General features: G+C 41.4%; 1 protein-coding gene and 1 long non-coding RNA gene across 2 annotated transcripts in view; both read right to left on the bottom strand.

Annotated features, from left to right (window-relative positions):
* Positions 1–2,688, bottom strand: part of LOC140482194 (uncharacterized) — a 52,701-nt gene extending 50,013 nt beyond the window's left edge. The window contains exon 1 of the long non-coding RNA XR_011961683.1: positions 2,438–2,688. This is a non-coding gene — a long non-coding RNA (uncharacterized lncRNA). The remainder of the gene's footprint in view (positions 1–2,437) is intronic.
* Positions 2,689–6,041: 3,353 nt separating this feature from the next.
* Positions 6,042–8,017, bottom strand: LOC140482188 (homeobox protein DLL-4-like). Its single transcript, XM_072579240.1, has 3 exons — positions 7,523–8,017; positions 7,213–7,397; positions 6,042–6,980 (listed from the first exon to the last, which is right to left on the bottom strand). Exons 1-3 carry the CDS (start codon positions 7,836–7,838, stop codon positions 6,672–6,674), a joined length of 810 nt encoding a protein of 269 aa, XP_072435341.1. The 5' UTR covers positions 7,839–8,017; the 3' UTR covers positions 6,042–6,671.
* Between the last annotated feature and the right edge of the window lie 10,659 nt (positions 8,018–18,676).

Below are 18,676 nucleotides of genomic sequence, written 5' to 3'. Positions count from 1 at the left end.
TTGATAGCCGAAATGAAGAAGTCTAAAGCTATTATGCTTCCAAATAGTGTAATTTCGCTTTGTATCTGACCACCCCTACTGCTCCTGATGTGGGGCCGGATTATGTTGTTACAGTCAAACGTTAGTTTCAGTGTTGCGTCTAGGCTATTCTACTTTAGATTGGACGCAATTATTTTTGCAGCAATTAAAGCACTTACTGCTTTTCAGACTTGTCTATCGCTCTCATGCGCTCTTTTATATATTTCTTGAGGCACAGTAAATCTCTTTTTCAGCATTGAATGACAGGAAGCCACTACTGTGTTAACTAAATAATGGTAAGAGAAGCAGGTGCTGCAGGGAAAAAAAAACCCTGCGGTTGGTTCAGAGTAGTTAAAAGCGCTGTTATTCCTGCGAGAAACAAATTGGAAACTTCAAAGGAACTGTTGTTTGAGAGATGATGGGCTAACTGCGCTTTTTCAGCAACCTGTCCCCGATTCGCTATCATCGTCTTTGGGGAACTCGAAAAACATCAATATCACCAAAACTTGTGACCTTTGAGAAGTCATTCAATCAGACTATGCCTCCATTAATCTGCTAACCCAATTATTTCCAGATATGTAGCTACTTCTATTAGTATGTGCCTCTGTGCCCACAGTATGCGCTTATCGCCTACACGTACACGTGAGCCAATTGTCCCAGACCACAACTAGCTCGTGCCCAAATTCTCTGGAAATATAATGAAGCAGTGACATTGTACAAAGTAAACATGTACATGAATTTGTAGAGATTGCACGACGTTTTGATTTTTTTCCAAGAATAATGTACGGGTTCAAATAAGCTTTGCGACAGCATTTTGCTGGTGAATCCTAATGCATACTCACATGGATCGAAGCGGAACTCGTTACACTTGGCAATCTTACCTGTTTTATTTACAATAAATTGATCAGCGCTTTGGTTGAGAATGTTCTAGAAATTAAAAGGCATAGAGATAAATCTAACGTCCAAGTTAACCAATGATATCTTTGGGAAAGCTAAGATCCGCAAAGTGAGGTATGTAACATTTTATACAAAACTTTGCTGAAAACAAGCGAACAACGAATGAATGTATTCTGCCAAGAGCCCCAAATGCGCATACAGCTGCTTCGAAGAGGCTCGGCATTATTGCACTGTATTCTCTACTTGATTACAAGCCGAGGCCATCAAACGGACTATAATTACAGTAATTTTGGGTTTATTTATTCTAATGTAGTTTCGTATCATTGGGGTAATTATGGGCAATTTTTTCGCCCGGGGAATCTTTGCATTAACAAAAGAGCTAGCAGTGAAAGCCAAATTTGAACAGCATTGAAAAAGAAGCACTAAACTAAAATAGGTGTATTTCCATCTTTGAAATTCCGAACTACGTTTGTCATGAGGTCTGCAAATTGCATGCAGGTGTATAGAATTGTCAATAGGAAACTCTTCAAAATGACTAAGACACAATGTTGGAGTAATGAAAGTGAGAATAAAAGGAATTGCCCAACGAGGGCTTTCTCTTCTCGCCCACTGATCTTCTACCTACAGTACCTTGCTTTAACATTTAATGACTAATGTCATAGAGATGGCAATCTCGTTGCAAAAACAGGCAGATAAACATTACGCAACACACTGTTTAAAAGTAACCGATGTGTTACTGACATGTATTTATAATTTACGCAACTAGAAACCTTAGATCTAATCTAAGTTTTATATATTTTTTTCATTATTCATGTTTAGAATTTTTAAGACATCTTTAAATAGTTTGGTTTCTCTTTCGGACCCGGGAGGGGAAAATCCCTTAACCACCTATAGAAAATTCCAATAAGCATGTTCCATTTTTCAACGGATAGCAATGTATCCAAAAGGTATACTTGTGGTACCATTCAGCATTAAATATTATTTCAGTTCACATTATTGTATTCTCCCCAAAATTTTAGCGTGTTAGAGATACATGTTCGTTCTATATAAACCATAGCATGCAGCAAGACGGAGAAGACGGCTGCTCCGTAACAATTAGGGACTATCAAAATAAACAGGAATTGTTCAAAATTATGAGTTAAATTCTAAGAAACTCTCTTGTAGAGTCGAGTGTTTGACACTAAATGCTCCAATTAGTATTACTCCAGAATCGTTGTTTTAGTTAGTGGATAGAAATCTTTATCGGAGGAAAAGTAAATAAATCAGCGCCTTCGTTCGTTTCTCAAACGATTGGCAGTATTTAGTAATGTTAAATATCTTAATAAAATGACGGAGTTGCATACTGTCACAACATTTAGTTTTCGATTTGCCACGGACCGCATTCGACCAGAACTAGTCTCAATACAAGAATATAATTTTTCAGTGAGCCCACCTGTTTAGAACAGTCCAGTTCACTGTAAGGACCACACTTTTTGCATGCTGTTTAAACGTACTGACTAGAAATAGTAGGTTGTACCCTTACCTTGATCTTTTCAAACAACCTGGTCGGTTTTTACTAAGTCATGATATCAGGTTTTGCTATTAGGTTAAGAAAAAAACACCTCGAGTGCGTACATTTCTGCCAGTAAGATCCATTAAAGCCTCCACTAAACGACTCAAAAATCAGGACGCGGTTGCAGAATATGACTGCATTTCTGCTATAGCCTCTGTCTTTATAGCTGATGAAAAAATTGCAGATTATTAGCATAAATGTTTACTCTTCATTACGCTGATGACATTCTGCTCTCGAGAACTTGGTAATCTTTCGAAATTATGAGCAATTTTTAAAAAAAAATTAGAGGAGAGCGTTTACCATGCAATTCAAGCTATTCTGCGTAGGCTCCAAACGGATATAATTATCGAGGAGTCAAGATGTTATGCTAAAACTATGCATTGATATTCCCATTTATTATGTACATACAACTTTGACAATGTTGATGCTTGAAATAGCAGGAAATTGTCTTGCGCAAAAATTACAGTCCATATTAGGACATCTGAAATTGCGAAGAATTATATAGTAATTGCAGGCTTTCAGCTCTGAGACCCAGAAAGCTCAAACTCAAGCGAATGTGGATAAAATTGCAGTTGTGTTTCGGTGCAAAGTTTAGGGAGGAAATTCTAAAATGTTCTAAATTGACTATCCAGGATTCCGGAAGTGACTATACCACATGACATAAAGATTGAGGGCGCGCCTGTATTGAAGAACTATTTGAACTTCTTGTAATATTTCTTTCCCACTCATCAACGGAAACCCCCACACACAAATCTATAGATAGGCATAGATTTGTCAGCTATCAAAAAGGGGGTCGGACTGTCTGGCAGTGCGGATATCCCTAGTTATACTATCCCAGGGGTATTCTTGTAAGAGTCTCAACGTGACAGCCCGGGGGAAGGAACATCTTGTAATGCAGTAATCACTAATTAAAAAAAAAGACAGCCTTATTTCTCAAAAACGGTTCAACTTTTAGTAGTCATTGGTTGCCTTGTCGGGTTAGAAATTTCGCAGATTTTCAATACAACGGAACTGATAATCAACTCGTACAAAATATAAAAGACGCATTCAGTTGATGGCTTCTGGAACGGACTGATGGTCTTATCATTGTTGATAAGATCTACATAATGGGCACGACGCCCTCATCACTCTATACAAGGTCCATTTAGCAAATCATTTTTACGTTTTGTTCGGTTGTAATGGCAAACCGAATACCTCCAAGGAATTGTATTTCCCTGTTTGTGCAAAAAAGGCAGAGCCCATTCCATCACTTTTAAATTATTGTTAATTCCATTGTGCAGCAATCCTTCTCACGGAAAGTATTTGAGAAACATTAATGTAGTTTCACATCTGAAGGCAGAAGTATTACCGGGGGCTTCTGAACAGGCTACTCTAAAAGAAAGAAATCCTTCCCGGTGTTGTACAAAGTGCAAATTCGAAAGAGTGTGATGTTAACTAATACTCCTGCCCTGACTCTCGTCCCACATTTGAGCTTTGCTAGTTTAAAGACATGATTACCAATTAGCCGAACACAGTTTTAATTCCACCGATTTATCTTTCTAATAGAAACGATCCTGTTTCTTAATTAAAACGCAGACGTCTCGATTATATACATATGCGTTAAACCAAACAGGAAATTATATTAAGTGAACGTAAACACCATTCAGGAGATCCTTTTCATCAGTTACTTTATTTCTATGTTATCTGGTCCACTAAATGGTAATCGAAAAGAATATTCTAAGAATTATATTTTAAGTCACAGTAGAGACCCGCTTAAGAAATCCGCTTAAATCAATTTAGTATAATTTAAACCCAAAGCGCTGCATTTACTAGTATCACGGATTAGTTAAAAATTATTTGTCTAATCCGTCTGGATTTCCCAGCATCCAGACACCGGTCCTAGTTATTGTTGTGCTTTATTATTGATAGAAGATACCGTTTTTGTGTTGTGGAGAAATGGAAAATGTATTAGCCCGTCTGCTCACAAATGTTTGGAGATTCCACAATGAAACATGATTGACGCCGGAAAACTCAATATTTCATCATCGAACATCGAGGATTCCTCTCTGCTCGAATTATGACGGGTTAACCTTGATATCAAGATGCTAAATATCCTGGTGATTCGCAAACTGTACAACTTTGTTACACAAGCGATCATTTTAATCTAGGTATTTGTCGCACAGATTTACTTTACAGCGTGTGGCCATGATTCAGGTTTCTTTCCAGCCCGTGTCGTGTACATTGTTTTAATGTTGTACATGATGGTTTCAAACACCCGTGAAAATGACAGCCCCTATTTCAGGCAGTGTGCCGCCAATCAGATTGATTCAATGGGGTTATGATCACTTGCAACAGGAATATATGTTGCGATATTGTTTGAATATTTGCGGCTATCCTTTTTTTCGCATGTTCTGATAGACGTTAATGTCTGAGAATCGTTTTTATTCCCCAACAGGAAAACCACTCAAAAAGACAAGGCTCCAACTGGATCAGAGAGGTCTGTTTCTGTGCTTTCACTGTTACTGCACTTACAAGTGGCTTGCTTGGGGCGATTGCAGCCAGTTTGTGCCTCTCGTGGTTAATAAAAAATCTACAGAGAGGAGCTCTGTCTCCAGTTTGTCTAGTTGCTCCTGAGCCAAACTTGCCTTTCTAAACTCAAACGCCAAGGCGCTTTGCGTGTCTCTAACAACTAGTCGAAGCATTTCGCCCGAGGCAAAAGAATCGGGTCTGTTAATCACCCGCTGCATGCAAGTCCCGAGAACAGAAAAGTTGTCTTGTTAACAAAAGTCCAGAGGGCGAAATCTTTTTTAACTACTTTGTCATTCATTTAATTTCAGTGACAATGTCAAGTCTTCTTCATGAATCTTTGAAGTAATGATTACATACATAAATTATTCAGTCTGGGCTGAGTCGAAAAGTTGCTCCCAGCGGGCGGCAAGTTGGAACTGAAATGTGAAAACAATAAGCCATCCAATCATATAGTATTTCTGAATGTTGTTGTTTTGTCTAAGTCTTTGTTTTGTGATGGCCCAGGAATAAGAGCAGTAACAGTGACGGTAATTAGCACAACTCTCGCAGGCTGTTACCATCAACATTACCCACAGTACATACCTAAAATGCTCAGAATACGACTTACATGGCACTATTAGAGAATTAATACTTTCTCCATAACAGGCCATTATTCTACATTCAATCGGGTCACCAATGGTTATGTCAGAGGGAATATTTATGAGAGGAATGGACCCGGCGCCAGCTCTCCGGAAGGTAGAGAAGCTTATAATGTGACAACATGGAGCTGATTGATTCATGTCTGCGCGAAGGCTTTGCCGCCGGGACGCATACACATCTTTAATCTACAAACAAGTATCCAGTTGTAACAATCCTCTGTTCTGGCGCCTGCACATTACCTAATTACACCCTGCTAAACTACAGCGCTGTCCGCCTTGTCCAAACTGCAGTATCCTAGCTGGTAAACACTTGGATATTACTGCAGTACAATCTAGTCGCGTACCTCTGGTCATTACCGGCCGGTTTCCTTGGACATTTCAATAAAGCACTCAACTAAAACCAAATGAGAACATTTTTAATTTAAAAATGGCTTTAGTCAAAAGTTTATAATTAAACTAGCGACATAGAAATAAACAATTAAACAATATTTATTTAAATAATATATTTCTTTTCATAAAAAGCAACACTGTAAAGAAGTTGTTTTATAGAATAAATAAAGAAAATAGTTATGTTTCCAAATCTATGACTTGTGGAAAATCAGTAGCACAATTTAACTCATTGTCCAAAAGACTTTAAACGTAGGATTGAACCAACAGATACATTTCTATAGTACAGTAATTCAGACATCATTGGCGCAGCTACATAAGGAACACAAGAATATCATGGTTATATCACAACAAATAATCCAATAGATGCACATTCGTATTCGGGTCGTTCTGCACGAAAGGATATTTACAGATTATGTTCGATCGTCTACACAGCGAATTTTATTAATGACGAGAGGCATTGTGACAGCACTTAGCTGTCTGCAGTTCATAAATACCACACAGTTCCTTTGAAAACATAGAAAATGAGGTCATTTGCAAAGGCACCAGTTAATACAAATGTTATAAAGGATGGTACTGTAGTAATTTGTTTGAAACACTTGAACATTCCCTGTCATAGGAAGTCTTTCGCCAGTCTGTCATCTGAGTCGATAATGAGCGGGCTGCAGTTTTCAGTATATTGCCCCTGGGTTGATAGTGGGCTGATGCTGCAGAATTGGAGTTGACTGAAAATGTGAAGCACTATTTGAACCAGGATACCAGGAGTAGTTTCCTATGAAAGCGGCGGCCGGGCCGCTGTTCTGTGTGATGGCTGAGTTGTTGTTGACTCTCTGGTGCGGAGAATAATCCCATGCTATCGAGGATGGAGGAGAGCTGCGAGGAGGAGTCTCGCCGGCACTTAGATTCTGCTCTTTTGACATTTCTCCGTTTTTCCACATTTTCTTAAATTTTGACCGGCGGTTCTGAAACCAGATTTTTACCTAAGTTTCGGAAATGAAATGTCAGAAAAAGTTTTTTGTACATTTAGTTTGCTACAGACGTTTGCTAATTTAGTATAGCCCGAAGCAAAATGTTTTAACAACTTAAAGAAAGTCGGCACGCCAACTCTGATTAAGATTTGACGCATAAATTCAAGTAAAAATTTTCTTATAAGAAGCAGCCATTAAAATAAAAACACGCTCTATTGCTCGCCTTCATATTGTCTAGTCTTACCTGAGTTTGGGTAAGGCCCATGGAAGCAGCCAGCTCAGCCCTTTCTGGCAAAGCCAAATACTGCGTCTTCTGAAAACGCCTCTGTAAAGCTGCTAGCTGAAAACTGGAATAAATAGTTCTAGGTTTTCTAACTTTCTTTGGTTTCCCGTTTACTATCCTGATTTCAGGCTCGCACTCTTCTTTCTCTGAAAACAACAACAAACATCGATTTTTCGACAACAGAAACATTTATAAGTCAGGAAAATAGACACACGCCCACATAAGTCGGCATTGTGTAAATGAAGATCATCTTCACATGCTCCCAACTCACCGACATCGGTATTTGCAGGCGAATTACTTGAACCATAGGGGCTGTAGGAATTGTAACAATTTGTATAACTAATTTCGTAGGATTTGGCACTGTACGAAATGTTGTTCATGTTACCAACATGGAACTGATAGGAGTTCAGTTGTCCATAAGGTGCCCCGGCGCAGGGGCCGTGCTGTTGCCCATTGTAATAGTTACTGTCAGTTGCAGTAGACACTGGCAAATTTGGAGACTCCTGTGACTTGTGCATGGTGTGATAACTCGAGGTAATTTGGTTCGAATGCATATCTGCAGCAAGGCTGTCAAACACTCCGGTCATTGTTCTACAAAAACAAAACACAAAAGTAGCAAGTATCAGCTCAGAAAGACGTCGGTGCTGATGTGGAAAGCATGTTGTTGTGGGATTGTAGTGAGGAGCTGCTGCAACCCCCCCCTTCCTGCTGCACCGCACCGCACCGCCTCGCGACCACTGCCACTGCAGCTTCGCTCCTCGCCAATTGTCTGCCAGCTTCAAGCGCCCAGCATTAAAGCCGCCTCACGTGAGCCTGTCGTCACGTTGCTAAGCGGCAGCCAATGAGCGGGCGAGGTTGTGCCGGGGGACGGTGGCCTGCTTGGTGCTGCTCGGAGGAAGTGGCGCGAAGCTGCAGGAGGCTGGCGCTCGGAGAGCAGTGTGGGCCAGGCCGCAGCCAGCATTTCTCCAGGGAATCACAATGACCGCCTTTGTCCTCCCGCAGCCCTTCTCCACCATGTGTCTTGTTCTGTCCTGAAAGCATACGCATTGTCCCGTCCCCTCTGCTGCTACGACTCACCAGATGGATTTGAAAACTTCGAGCAAAAATTTATTGATGAATTGTATTTCATATCGTTTATGAAGTCGACGTCGAGATGGTTCAAACAACGAAGTGAAGCTGGGAAACACCCTGTTGTAAACAGAACATTTACAGCCCTTATAGTTGACCTTTCTGCCCATCGTGTCCCTGTTGTAGGAAGTAAAAATTGCATGGCCTAATCTCATTATCACCTCTTTGCACATAGTCCGAAAAACAGATATTTCAAGCGAATAGCTAAATATTTTCAAAAGTGATGTGTATTTCTGTCTCCACCACTGCTTCAGACAGTTACAGACTGTCATCACCCTCTGGATGAAACTAATTCTGCTAAAATCCCCAATAATTCTTAAAAAAAAATTTCAATCAATGTATCTTAGTTTTGACTCGTGGTAGGGACCTTGCATACCTATCCATCTTTTCTGGATCCCTCATAATTCACACAATTAAAATCCCTCTGCTCCCAAAGAAAACGATGCCAGTCTCTCCAATCTTTCACCTTTGTTAAAATTCCCAATTTCTCACAAGGTCTTCGTAAATCTCTTTTGTACTCAGTCCATTTGAAACACAGCCTTCTTGGCATGGTAACCAGAACTGTATGTGTTGAGTACAGTTTTCACATAACCTTCTTGTTCTTAAATGCTATCCCATGCTTAAAGTATCGCAGTGAGTGTTTTAGCCATCTGACTTTCATGTCCTGGTACCTGAAGGGATCTGTGGGCACATACTCAAGATCCCTCTGTTCTCTCCACACCTCTCTGGATCTTACCATTTATTGTTCATTCCCTTGATTCCAAATGTATCACCTCATATGATTTGCTGCTTTCCTGTCCACTTGACCAATCAACCGATGTTTTCTTGGTATGTACATTTTCCCGTCTATATTAAAACATAGACACTGGTCACATCATCTGTAAACTTCTAAATCATGCCCCTTATATTTCAGTCTAAATCCTTGAAACATATCATGGAAAGTATGAGACTTAGTACTGAACTCTGCACAACCCACTGAAAACAGGCTTCCAAACACAAAATACTTATTAACCTTTACCCTTCCTGCCGCAATTAATTTTAGATCCATCTTACCATTTTCCCTTGAACCTCATAGATTTTTCTGTGTTGATCAGTTTGCCTTGTCAAAGTTGCATACTGCTGGAACATACTTGAATAAGAACTGTGTGGGACCTTGTCAAAAATTGGACAAAATCCATGAAGACATCATCAAATATGTTATCCTCATTGACTCTCCTTGTTAACTCTTCAAAAAATCTAATCAAATTAATCAAACATGACCATCTCCCCCTTAATAGATCCACGCTGACTGTCCTTGATTAATCATTGCCTTTCTAAATGATGATTTAAAGTATTCCACAGCATATTTTAAAAAATAATTTGCCATCATCAAGATTCAGCTGTCTGGTCTGTAATTGCACAATCTATCCCTTTCTTCTTTTTTACACGTTTTTTAACATATATTTTTCTGCATGAACATTCAGGCAAAGATCAGATTATGTAGTGACTACTGTGCTGGAAATCTGAAATAACACACACGAAAGAAATAAATGCTGGAAGTACTCAGGCAGGAGAGATGTACCCAATTCAAATTCTGGTCAATGACCTTCGGTCAGAACTGTGGAATGTTAAAAAGATGGAACTGGTTTCAAACACTAATAGAGGTTGGAAAGTGGAAGAAAGGGAAAAAGAATAAAAGGAATGTCTCTGATAGAGTGTAAGGCAGAACAATTTAAACATGATAATGTGCAAGTCAAAGGGATATGTTGAAAGGACTAGTAACCAGTTGAAATATGGGTATAAATGGGAAAAAGAGAATTTTTACAATAACTGCTGTCTGAAAACATTGGCACAGAGATTGTGATCTGAAAGTGCAGAACTCAATGTTCTGAAGGCTGTAACATATTTCAACTGGAGTTGAGATATTGTTCCTCTAGTTTACAAGGAACCTCATTGGAACAGGCTGGGGAGGTGATAAACAGAGAGGTCAGAGAGTGGAAATGATGCAGAGTTGGAAATGTTCTCCAGAGTTATCACCCAATATGTTCTGGCCTCCTTGCTGTAGAAGGCAATTCATCATAATGATTCAAGAGCAAGCATCTCATCATTGTGCTACTAACTTGAGCGAGGTACACACATTCCTGCTTCAACTGGAAGATGTGTTCAGTGTCCCAGTCAGACGGTAGGAGGTAGCGGGAAGATTCTGCATCTCCCGCATGGTAAGGCGCCATGGAACATGCTTTCCACAGATTACTACATGACGAGATGTGTGGAGCCTGGTCCCATTCAGATCATCTCCTTCACTTCCTTTCATCACTTCGTGACAACTGGATCAATGTTGGCTCCTGTTCTTCCAATTTCCACCTTTCCCTTTTTGTGGTTCATCTCTGACTCGATCCTTCGCTTTCAATTGCTGTACCCCAAATTCTGTGGATGGGTCAGTATCCTCAGTAAATGAATTGCCTCTTGCAGCTACTTTGACTACACTTCCTCCCAACTCACTCTCTGGAAGGACTATATTCCATTATCGAAATGTTTCTGTTGAAGAAACCTTTCAGAACAGCGTCTTCCCAACTGTCATCCGTTTTCCTGAAATGAGGATTCCCATCCACCATGTGCGACAGCGTCCTTATTCAATGTGATTTAGTTTCTGCACTTTTTCCTTCATTTACTCCCGCCCTTACTCCTGTCTCATCTGCCTTCCCTTTCACTTCACCAGGGCACCACACTCAGCCTCTGCTATTCCAACCACCTCCATCATGGTGCCATGCCTTCCTCTTCCCTTCGTGCATTCCAAAGGGACTGTTCCCTCTCTGACAAAGGATTTACTCTTCAACTATCTTCTTTCCAAGCAAGATCATGAGAGTTAAACCTGCGCCTAACCCAGTCTACAGTGATTGCTTCCGTGGATACGTTAGAGCCTGGGTGTCTCTGGACAAGGAACACGCGGTGTCCACCAACTCCCTTGAACTGTTCAGGGAGAGGTGGGCACTGCAGGGAATGGAGTGTTTTATTTCCCCCTCCAACCCTGTTTTGATTTGATCTCTGCCCTCCCTTCAGTTTTTGATCACGCAGCATTGCCATTTGATGTCACTGGCCACTCTGGTGTTTCCTTTCTTCCGGGTGGTGGAAAATGAATGAAGATTTATGTACTCGTTCTTCACTGTGTGCTTCACTTACACACACACGGCATGGGTGCTGGGGGAATATAAGCACTAGCGCCTAAAGTGGTAGTGTTGGGGGAATGTGGAAGAATACAAGAAACAGTGATTGCCTGCTATGTTTTATTTCATTCACTAATTGCGACATTGAGGAGATCAAATGCAGATTGGGAAACCACTTTGCCGCTTCCATGTGTGACGCGAAGCTTTCGAGAGCCTGTCAATTTGATGTTCGAACTTGCTCCACACTGTCTTCTCTGACCTTGACAGTTTCTCTCTTCGCAAATTCTGCAGGGCAGTATTTCCAGCATTTTCTGTTTGGAGTTTTTATAAGAAAGCGACTTTTGTATTGCAGTGAGTATCCAGATCTTGTTCTATCGCACTTTTAGTACGGCACTTATAAACAAGTAAACTGATAGTTCCACACAGTTTACAGACAATTCACAATACACGGTTAAGCAATTCTACATCGTTTGATTGGGTTGATGAAATGGTTCTTGAATGCTTTTATCTGCAACATTTGCAATGTTTGGTATATCAGCAAAACAAGTTACAGGTGCTACTGCCCTCTGGTGCCATCTTGTGGTCTTCAGTTCGGGTTTTACTCGGGCTTCCAGGAGTTTCGGCTGATGCTTTTTCTGAGCGACAGTTTATGTAAAAAATCTTTTTCACGGCGTGACCTGTGTTTAAATGCATTCTACATTATGTTCATATCTCCAGACAAGCCTGTGTTACAGTATTTAAAAACGTAGAGCATAGTTAGGGGTTCGTTGAACAGACGGCAATAAAATGCTTTGTGAAAACAAAAATTACAAGTTAATATCTGAAGTAGTTCCAGAGCTTGTTGCTCGTGGGGTCAAATGTAAACTTCTTTGATGGTTAGCTTACTTTGAGAGTTCAGCTGAGCTGACGACCAATATTATTAATGGAGTATTTAAACATTTATACATGAAGAAGTATTGTCCCATTGCGGACTGTTTCAATATTTTACAGATACATTCATGACCACACAAGCCAATCAAAAACATTAACACGTATTCTCATGCGTTTTGTTCAAATGTACATTCACATGTACAGAGACTTTTTTTTAATGCACGCATGTCAGAGAATGATCTAGAGTAAAGAAGGATAACGAGACACTTTTATCATCAGATACGGATCCAGCCTCAGTGAAGAGGATTTTAATGCCTGCCTCCAGCATTTCCTGTTCGAGCCCACGCATTGACTGCCAATCCCTTTCCCCTTCACCAAAAGAACAATGCGTCTTTGCACTGGTCACTCCTCTGACAGAATTTTTTTAGAATCCCTACAGTGTAGAAACAGGCCATTCAGCCGAACAAGTCCACACTGATTCTCCAAAGAGCATCTCGCCTAACCTATTTTTGTGACTCTGCATTTCCCTTGGTTACTGCACCTAACCTACACACCCCTGGTCACTATGGGCAATTCACCCAATCTGCACATTTTTGAACTGTGGGAGGAATCCCATGCAGACATGGGGAGAATGTGCAAACTCCACATTGGCAGTCACCTGAAGCTGGAATTGAACCCAGGACCCTGGTGCTGTGAGACAGGGATATTACCCACTACAAGAGCCCAAGGAAACATCTTAGTCATTCCCTCACCATACATTATCAATCTATCAATCTAGACAATGTTGACTCAGTGAGACTTGAACCTATGATCTTTTATATCAGGAGTAAGTGCACTATCCACTGTCTCGCACAGATATTTTCTAATAAATCGGAAGAGTATATTCAACTCATCGAGTCTGAAACGACCCTCTGAAGAGCATCCCACTCAGACCCACAACCCTACATTTACTATGACTTATCCACCTAGCCTGCACATCTCTGGACTGTGGGAGAAAACCCACGCAGATGCAGGGAGAATATGCAAACTCCACACAGGCAATTATTCAAATCTGATATTAAACCCAGGACCCTGGCACTGTGAGACAGAAGTGCTAACCACTGATTCACCATGCCGCCTTCCGACTCCTCTCACTGCCTGACCATGAACACAGTGCTGGAGACTTGTTGGAACTGTTCTTAAACTGTTCACATTTTCTCCCCGTACACCTTGATAACTTTAAAAGCTGAAAAGAAAATCTTTTTCTTGAATATATTCAGTGACTTAGCCGCAACAGCCTTCTGTGGTAGAGAATTCTACAGTGACACTACCTTTTGAGTGAAGAACATTTTCTTAATTTCAATCCTAAACAGTTTGCCCTGTATCCTGAGACTGTGACCCTTGGCTCTAGACTTCACAACTGGGAAAAACATCCTCTCTGCAACCAGTCTCTCCAGCTCTGTACAAATTTCATACATTTTAATCAGATCCCCTCTCATCCTCCCCAATTCTATGTCTAAAGGCCCAGTCAAAACAGCCTTTCCTCATAGGACAGTCCTTCCATCCCCAGTATTACATTATTTAACATTATTGAAGTATATCATTTCATAGGTAAAGGTAAAGTTGCCACAGTCCCAGCAGACCATAGGTCGCTTTCTCATTCCAGAGAGATGACTGCTAATGAGCTTAACCTGAGGGTCACTACACCCCAGGCAAGGGGCAAGGTTGAGAAGGTGGGACTTTCATGTTAACCTCAGCCAGTGCGGGAACTGAACCCACGCTATTGACATCACTCTGCATTGCAAACCAGCTGTCGATGATGACATGTATGGAAACATAGAACATAGAACATAGAAAAATACAGCGCAGTGCAGGCCCTTTGGCCCTCGATGTTGTGCCGATCCAAGCCCACCTAACCTACACTAGCCCACTATTCTCCATATGCCTATCTAATGCCCGTTTAAATGCCCATAAAGAGGGAGAGTCCACCACTGCTACTGGCAGGGCATTCCATGAACTCACGACTTGCTGACTAAAGAATCTACCCCTAATATCTGTCCTATACCTACTACCCCTTAAATTAAAGCTATGCCCCCTCGTAATAGCTGACTCCATACGTGGAAAAAGGTTCTCATGGTCAACCCTATGTAAACCCCTAATCATCTTGTACACCTCTATCAAGTCACCCCTAAACCTTCTTTTCTTCAATGAAAACAACCCCAAGTGCCTCAGCCTTTCCTCATACGATCTTCCTACCATGTCAGGCAACATCCTGGTAAACTTCCTCTGCACCCGTTCCAGTGCCTCCACATCCTTCCTATAGTATGGCGACCAAAACTGCACACAATACTCCAGATGCGGCTGCACCAGAGTCTTATACAACTGCAACATGACCTCAGGACTCCGGAACTCAATTCCTCTACCAATAAAAGCCAGTACGCCATATGCCTTCTTCACCGCACTATTTACCTGGGTGGCAACTTTCAGAGATCTGTGTACATGGACACCAAGATCCCCCTGCTCATCCACACTACCAAGTATCCGACCATTAGCCCAGTACCCCATCTTTTTGTAACTCATTCCAAAGTGAATCACCTCACCCTTAACCACATTGAACTCCATTTGCCACCTTTCTGCCCAGCTCTGCAGCTTATCTATATCCCACTGTAACCTGACACATCCTTCCTCACTGTCAACAACTCCACCGACTTTCGTATCATCCGCAAACTTGCTCACCCAACCTTCTAGCCCCTCCTCCAGGTCATTTATAAAAATGACAAATAGCAATGGTCCCAAAACAGATCCTTGCGGAACACCGCTAGTAACTGCACTCCAAGATGAACCTTTACCATCAAATACTACCCTCTGTCTTCTTCCAGCCAGCCAATTCCTAATCCAAACCTCCAACTCACCCTCCGTATTTTTTGCAGTAGCCTACCATGGGGAACTTTATCAAATGCCTTACTAAAATCCATATACACCACATCTACCGCTTTACCCTCATCCACCTCCTTAGTCACCTTCTCAAAGAATTCAATAAGGGTTGTGAGGCACGATCTGCCCTTCACAAAACCATGCTGAATATCCTTGATCACATTATTCCTATCCAGATGTTCATAAATCCTATCCCTTACAATTCTCTCTAAGACTTTGCCCACAACTGAAGTGAGGCTCACCGGCCTATAGTTACTAGGGTTATCCCTATTCCCCTTCTTGAACAAGGGAACCACATTTGCTATCCTCCAGTCTTCTGGCACTATTCCTGTAGACAACGAGGACATAAAAATCAAGGCCAATGGCTCTGCAATCTCCTCCCTTTTGTCTCTCCCATAAATTTCTGTAGAAAAACTAAATCTGGTTGTTAGGGCTATACAATGAAGCTTAAAAGTATTTCTTTCTTTCTCCTTCAGATCCATGACACCTGTCTCAATAAAGGATTATGCCAATAGAAATCTTCCAATAGAATATGACAGTGTTGTGCAGATTTCACATTTCTCACTAATCTTTTCTTTGGGCTTTGTATATTCTTCATCAGTTATACCTGCACGTTTTGACAGATATTTTGATCTTTGACAGGCGTCAGCAATTTATCAATGTAACTTCACGACAAATTGTTCCTTTACTAATTCCATTTTGATTTAACCCCCTGCCCCTCTCCCTATCTCTCCCTCACTTCTGGTAGTTTGTATTGCTATTAACTGGCTTTAATAGCAATCAGAACTCAGGTGATTTACCGGTGGTGGTTAAAAAGTGAAAAAAATACCATGGGTAATTTGATGATGGGAAAATAAAACATTCAGTCATGTGTAAGAGCACTTCTCATCACAGAAAAAAAATATTAAGGCAAGTTGTTTTTCTTCTCTCTAACTCTTATCACTGGATGCCATTAGTACCTTTCTAACACTACTTGGCAAGGTCCCTCGTGGTAGGCTGGTCCAGAAGTATAAATCACATGAAATCCATGATGAGTGGGCATGTTGGATACAACATTGGCTTGGTTATTTAAGCTATTATTGCAAGAGTGTTTTTCTGTGGCTGCTGGTGTTCCAAAGGGATCAGCGCTGGGACCTCATCAGACAGGGCATTAAGTACAATACTTGTGTATAACAAGACCATGTGCAGGCAGATGGGATTAATTTAAAAGACATTATGGTTGGTGCAGACATGGTGGGCCGAAGGACCTGTTCTTGTACAGTACTGTTCTATGTTGTAATACTATGAGATGAAGGATCACGATTTGATGAGGGGATCAAATAATGTTCTGAACTAAGAGTAGAAAGTGTTGGAGAAACTCAGTAGACCTGGAACTATCCATTATGATGGAAAAGGCCAGCTCAGAGAGAGATCACTATTGCAGTGTCTCTTAGGATGTATGAGGTATGCAAGAGGCCCAGAGCTATCTGGCTCTGACTCTATATCTTGGGGACTAGAGAAGTAGTGTTGATACAGACTTCACTTGGCCCGGGACATGGTGACTGAACTGTGCTGGATTCTGGAGTGGACCCTGACAGGGCATACGTCAGACAGAGACAACCCTGCAATTGAGTGAATCCCTAAAGAATGTAAAAGCAACAAGAGTATACTCAAGAGAGAGAGGTCAGGAGAGCAAGAAGAGTACGTGAGATAGCTTTGGCAAATAGGGTTGAGGAGAATTCAAAGAGATCCTACAAATACATTAAGGACAAAAGAGTAACCAGGAAGAGAATAGGGCTGCTTAAAGACAGGTAGTTGAAAGTGTAGTGCTGGAAAGGCACAGCAGGTCAGGCATCATCCGAGGAGCAGGAGAATCGATGTTTTGGACATGAGCCTTTCATCAGCCATTTTCCTGATGAAGGGCTTATGCCCGAAACATTAATTCTCCAGCTCCTCAGATGCTGCCTGACCTGCTGTGCTTTACCAGCACCACAATCTCGACGCTGGTCTCCAACATCGGCAGTCCTCACTTTCTCATAGCAGTGGATGTTGTCTATATAGACTTCAGCAAGGCACCTGACAAGGTTCCGCATGGTAGACTGGTTAGCAAGCTTAGATCACATGGAATACAAGGAGAGCTAGCTAGTTCAATACAAAATTGGCACAAAGGTAGAAGACCATGGATGCTGTGGAGGGTTGCTTTTCAGACTGGAGCCCTGTGACCGATAGTGTTGCTGGGTCCACTGCTTTTTGTCATTTATATCAATGATTTGAATGTAAGTATAGGAGGTATAGATAGTAAGTTTGCTGCAGGTGACACCAAAATTGGAGGTGTAGTGGACAGAGAAGAAAGCTATCTCAGAGAAGGATGGGATCTTGATCAGATAAGCAATGGGCTGAGGAGTGGCAGATGGGGTTTAATTTAAAAAAAAAGTGAGGTTATGCATTTTGGAAAAGAAATAGGGCAGGCATTATACACTTAATGATAAGGTCCTGGGGAGTGTTGCCGAACAAAGGGACCTTGGAATGCAGTTCATAGTTCCTTGAAAGTGTAATCACATGTAGATAGGATAGTGATGAAGGTTTTTGGTACACTTGCCTTTGTTGGTCAGTGCATTGACTATAGGAGTTGGGAGATCATGGTGCGGCTGTACAGGAGGTTGGTTAGGCCACGTTTGGAATACAGCGTTCAAGTCTGATCTCCCTGCTGTAGGAAAGATGTTGTGAAACTTGAAAGGGTTCAGCAAAGATCTACAAGGATGTTGCTAGGGTTGGAGGGTTTGGGCTTTAGGGAGAGGCTGAATAGACTGAGGCTATTTTATCTGGAGTGTCAGAGGCTGAGGGATGACTTATCGAGGTTTATAAAATCACGAGAGGCATGGATATGGTGAATAGCCAAGGTCTTTTCCCTGGGGTTGGGGAGTCCAAAACTAGAGGGCATAGGTTTAGGGTGAGAGGGGAAAGATTTTAAAGGGACCTAAAAGGCAACTTTTTCATGCACAGGGTGGTGTGTATATGGAATGAGCTGACAGAGGAAGGGGTGGAGGCTGGTACAATTACAACATTTAAAAGGTATCTGGATGAGTACATGAATAGGAAGGGTTTAGAGGGATATGGGCCAAATGCTGGATTAATTTAGGATATCTGGTCGGCATGGATGAGTTGGACCAAAGGTCTGTTTTTGTGCTGTACATCTCTATGACTGATTCAATGGCTGCAGGTATGGAGACTGGTGGTTGCAAAGCTGACAGCGCTTTGATCTTCAATGTGACTGTCTCTTTCCAGGATGTGATGGGTGACCTGTTTGGGATCTCTCCATCATGCATCCTCAGATATATCAATATAGTGACCATCGCCATCTGTGTGAGGTCACCCCAGTTTTTATTACCCCC

This window comes from Chiloscyllium punctatum, chromosome 10, assembly GCF_047496795.1.
Source record: "Chiloscyllium punctatum isolate Juve2018m chromosome 10, sChiPun1.3, whole genome shotgun sequence".
NCBI lineage: Eukaryota > Metazoa > Chordata > Chondrichthyes > Orectolobiformes > Hemiscylliidae > Chiloscyllium > Chiloscyllium punctatum.
This window is presented reverse-complemented; position numbering and strand designations above follow the sequence as displayed.

Coding starts and splice junctions, on each gene's coding strand:
- LOC140482188 (XM_072579240.1), bottom strand. CDS start 7,838: ATGACCGGAGTGTTTGACAGCCTTGCTGCAGATATGCATTCGAACCAA. Junction 7,398..7,522: donor GCCTGCAAATACCGATGTCG/GTGAGTTGGGAG, acceptor TGTTGTTTTCAG/AGAAAGAAGAGTGCGAGCCT. Junction 6,981..7,212: donor TGGGCCTTACCCAAACTCAG/GTAAGACTAGAC, acceptor TCCGAAACTTAG/GTAAAAATCTGGTTTCAGAA.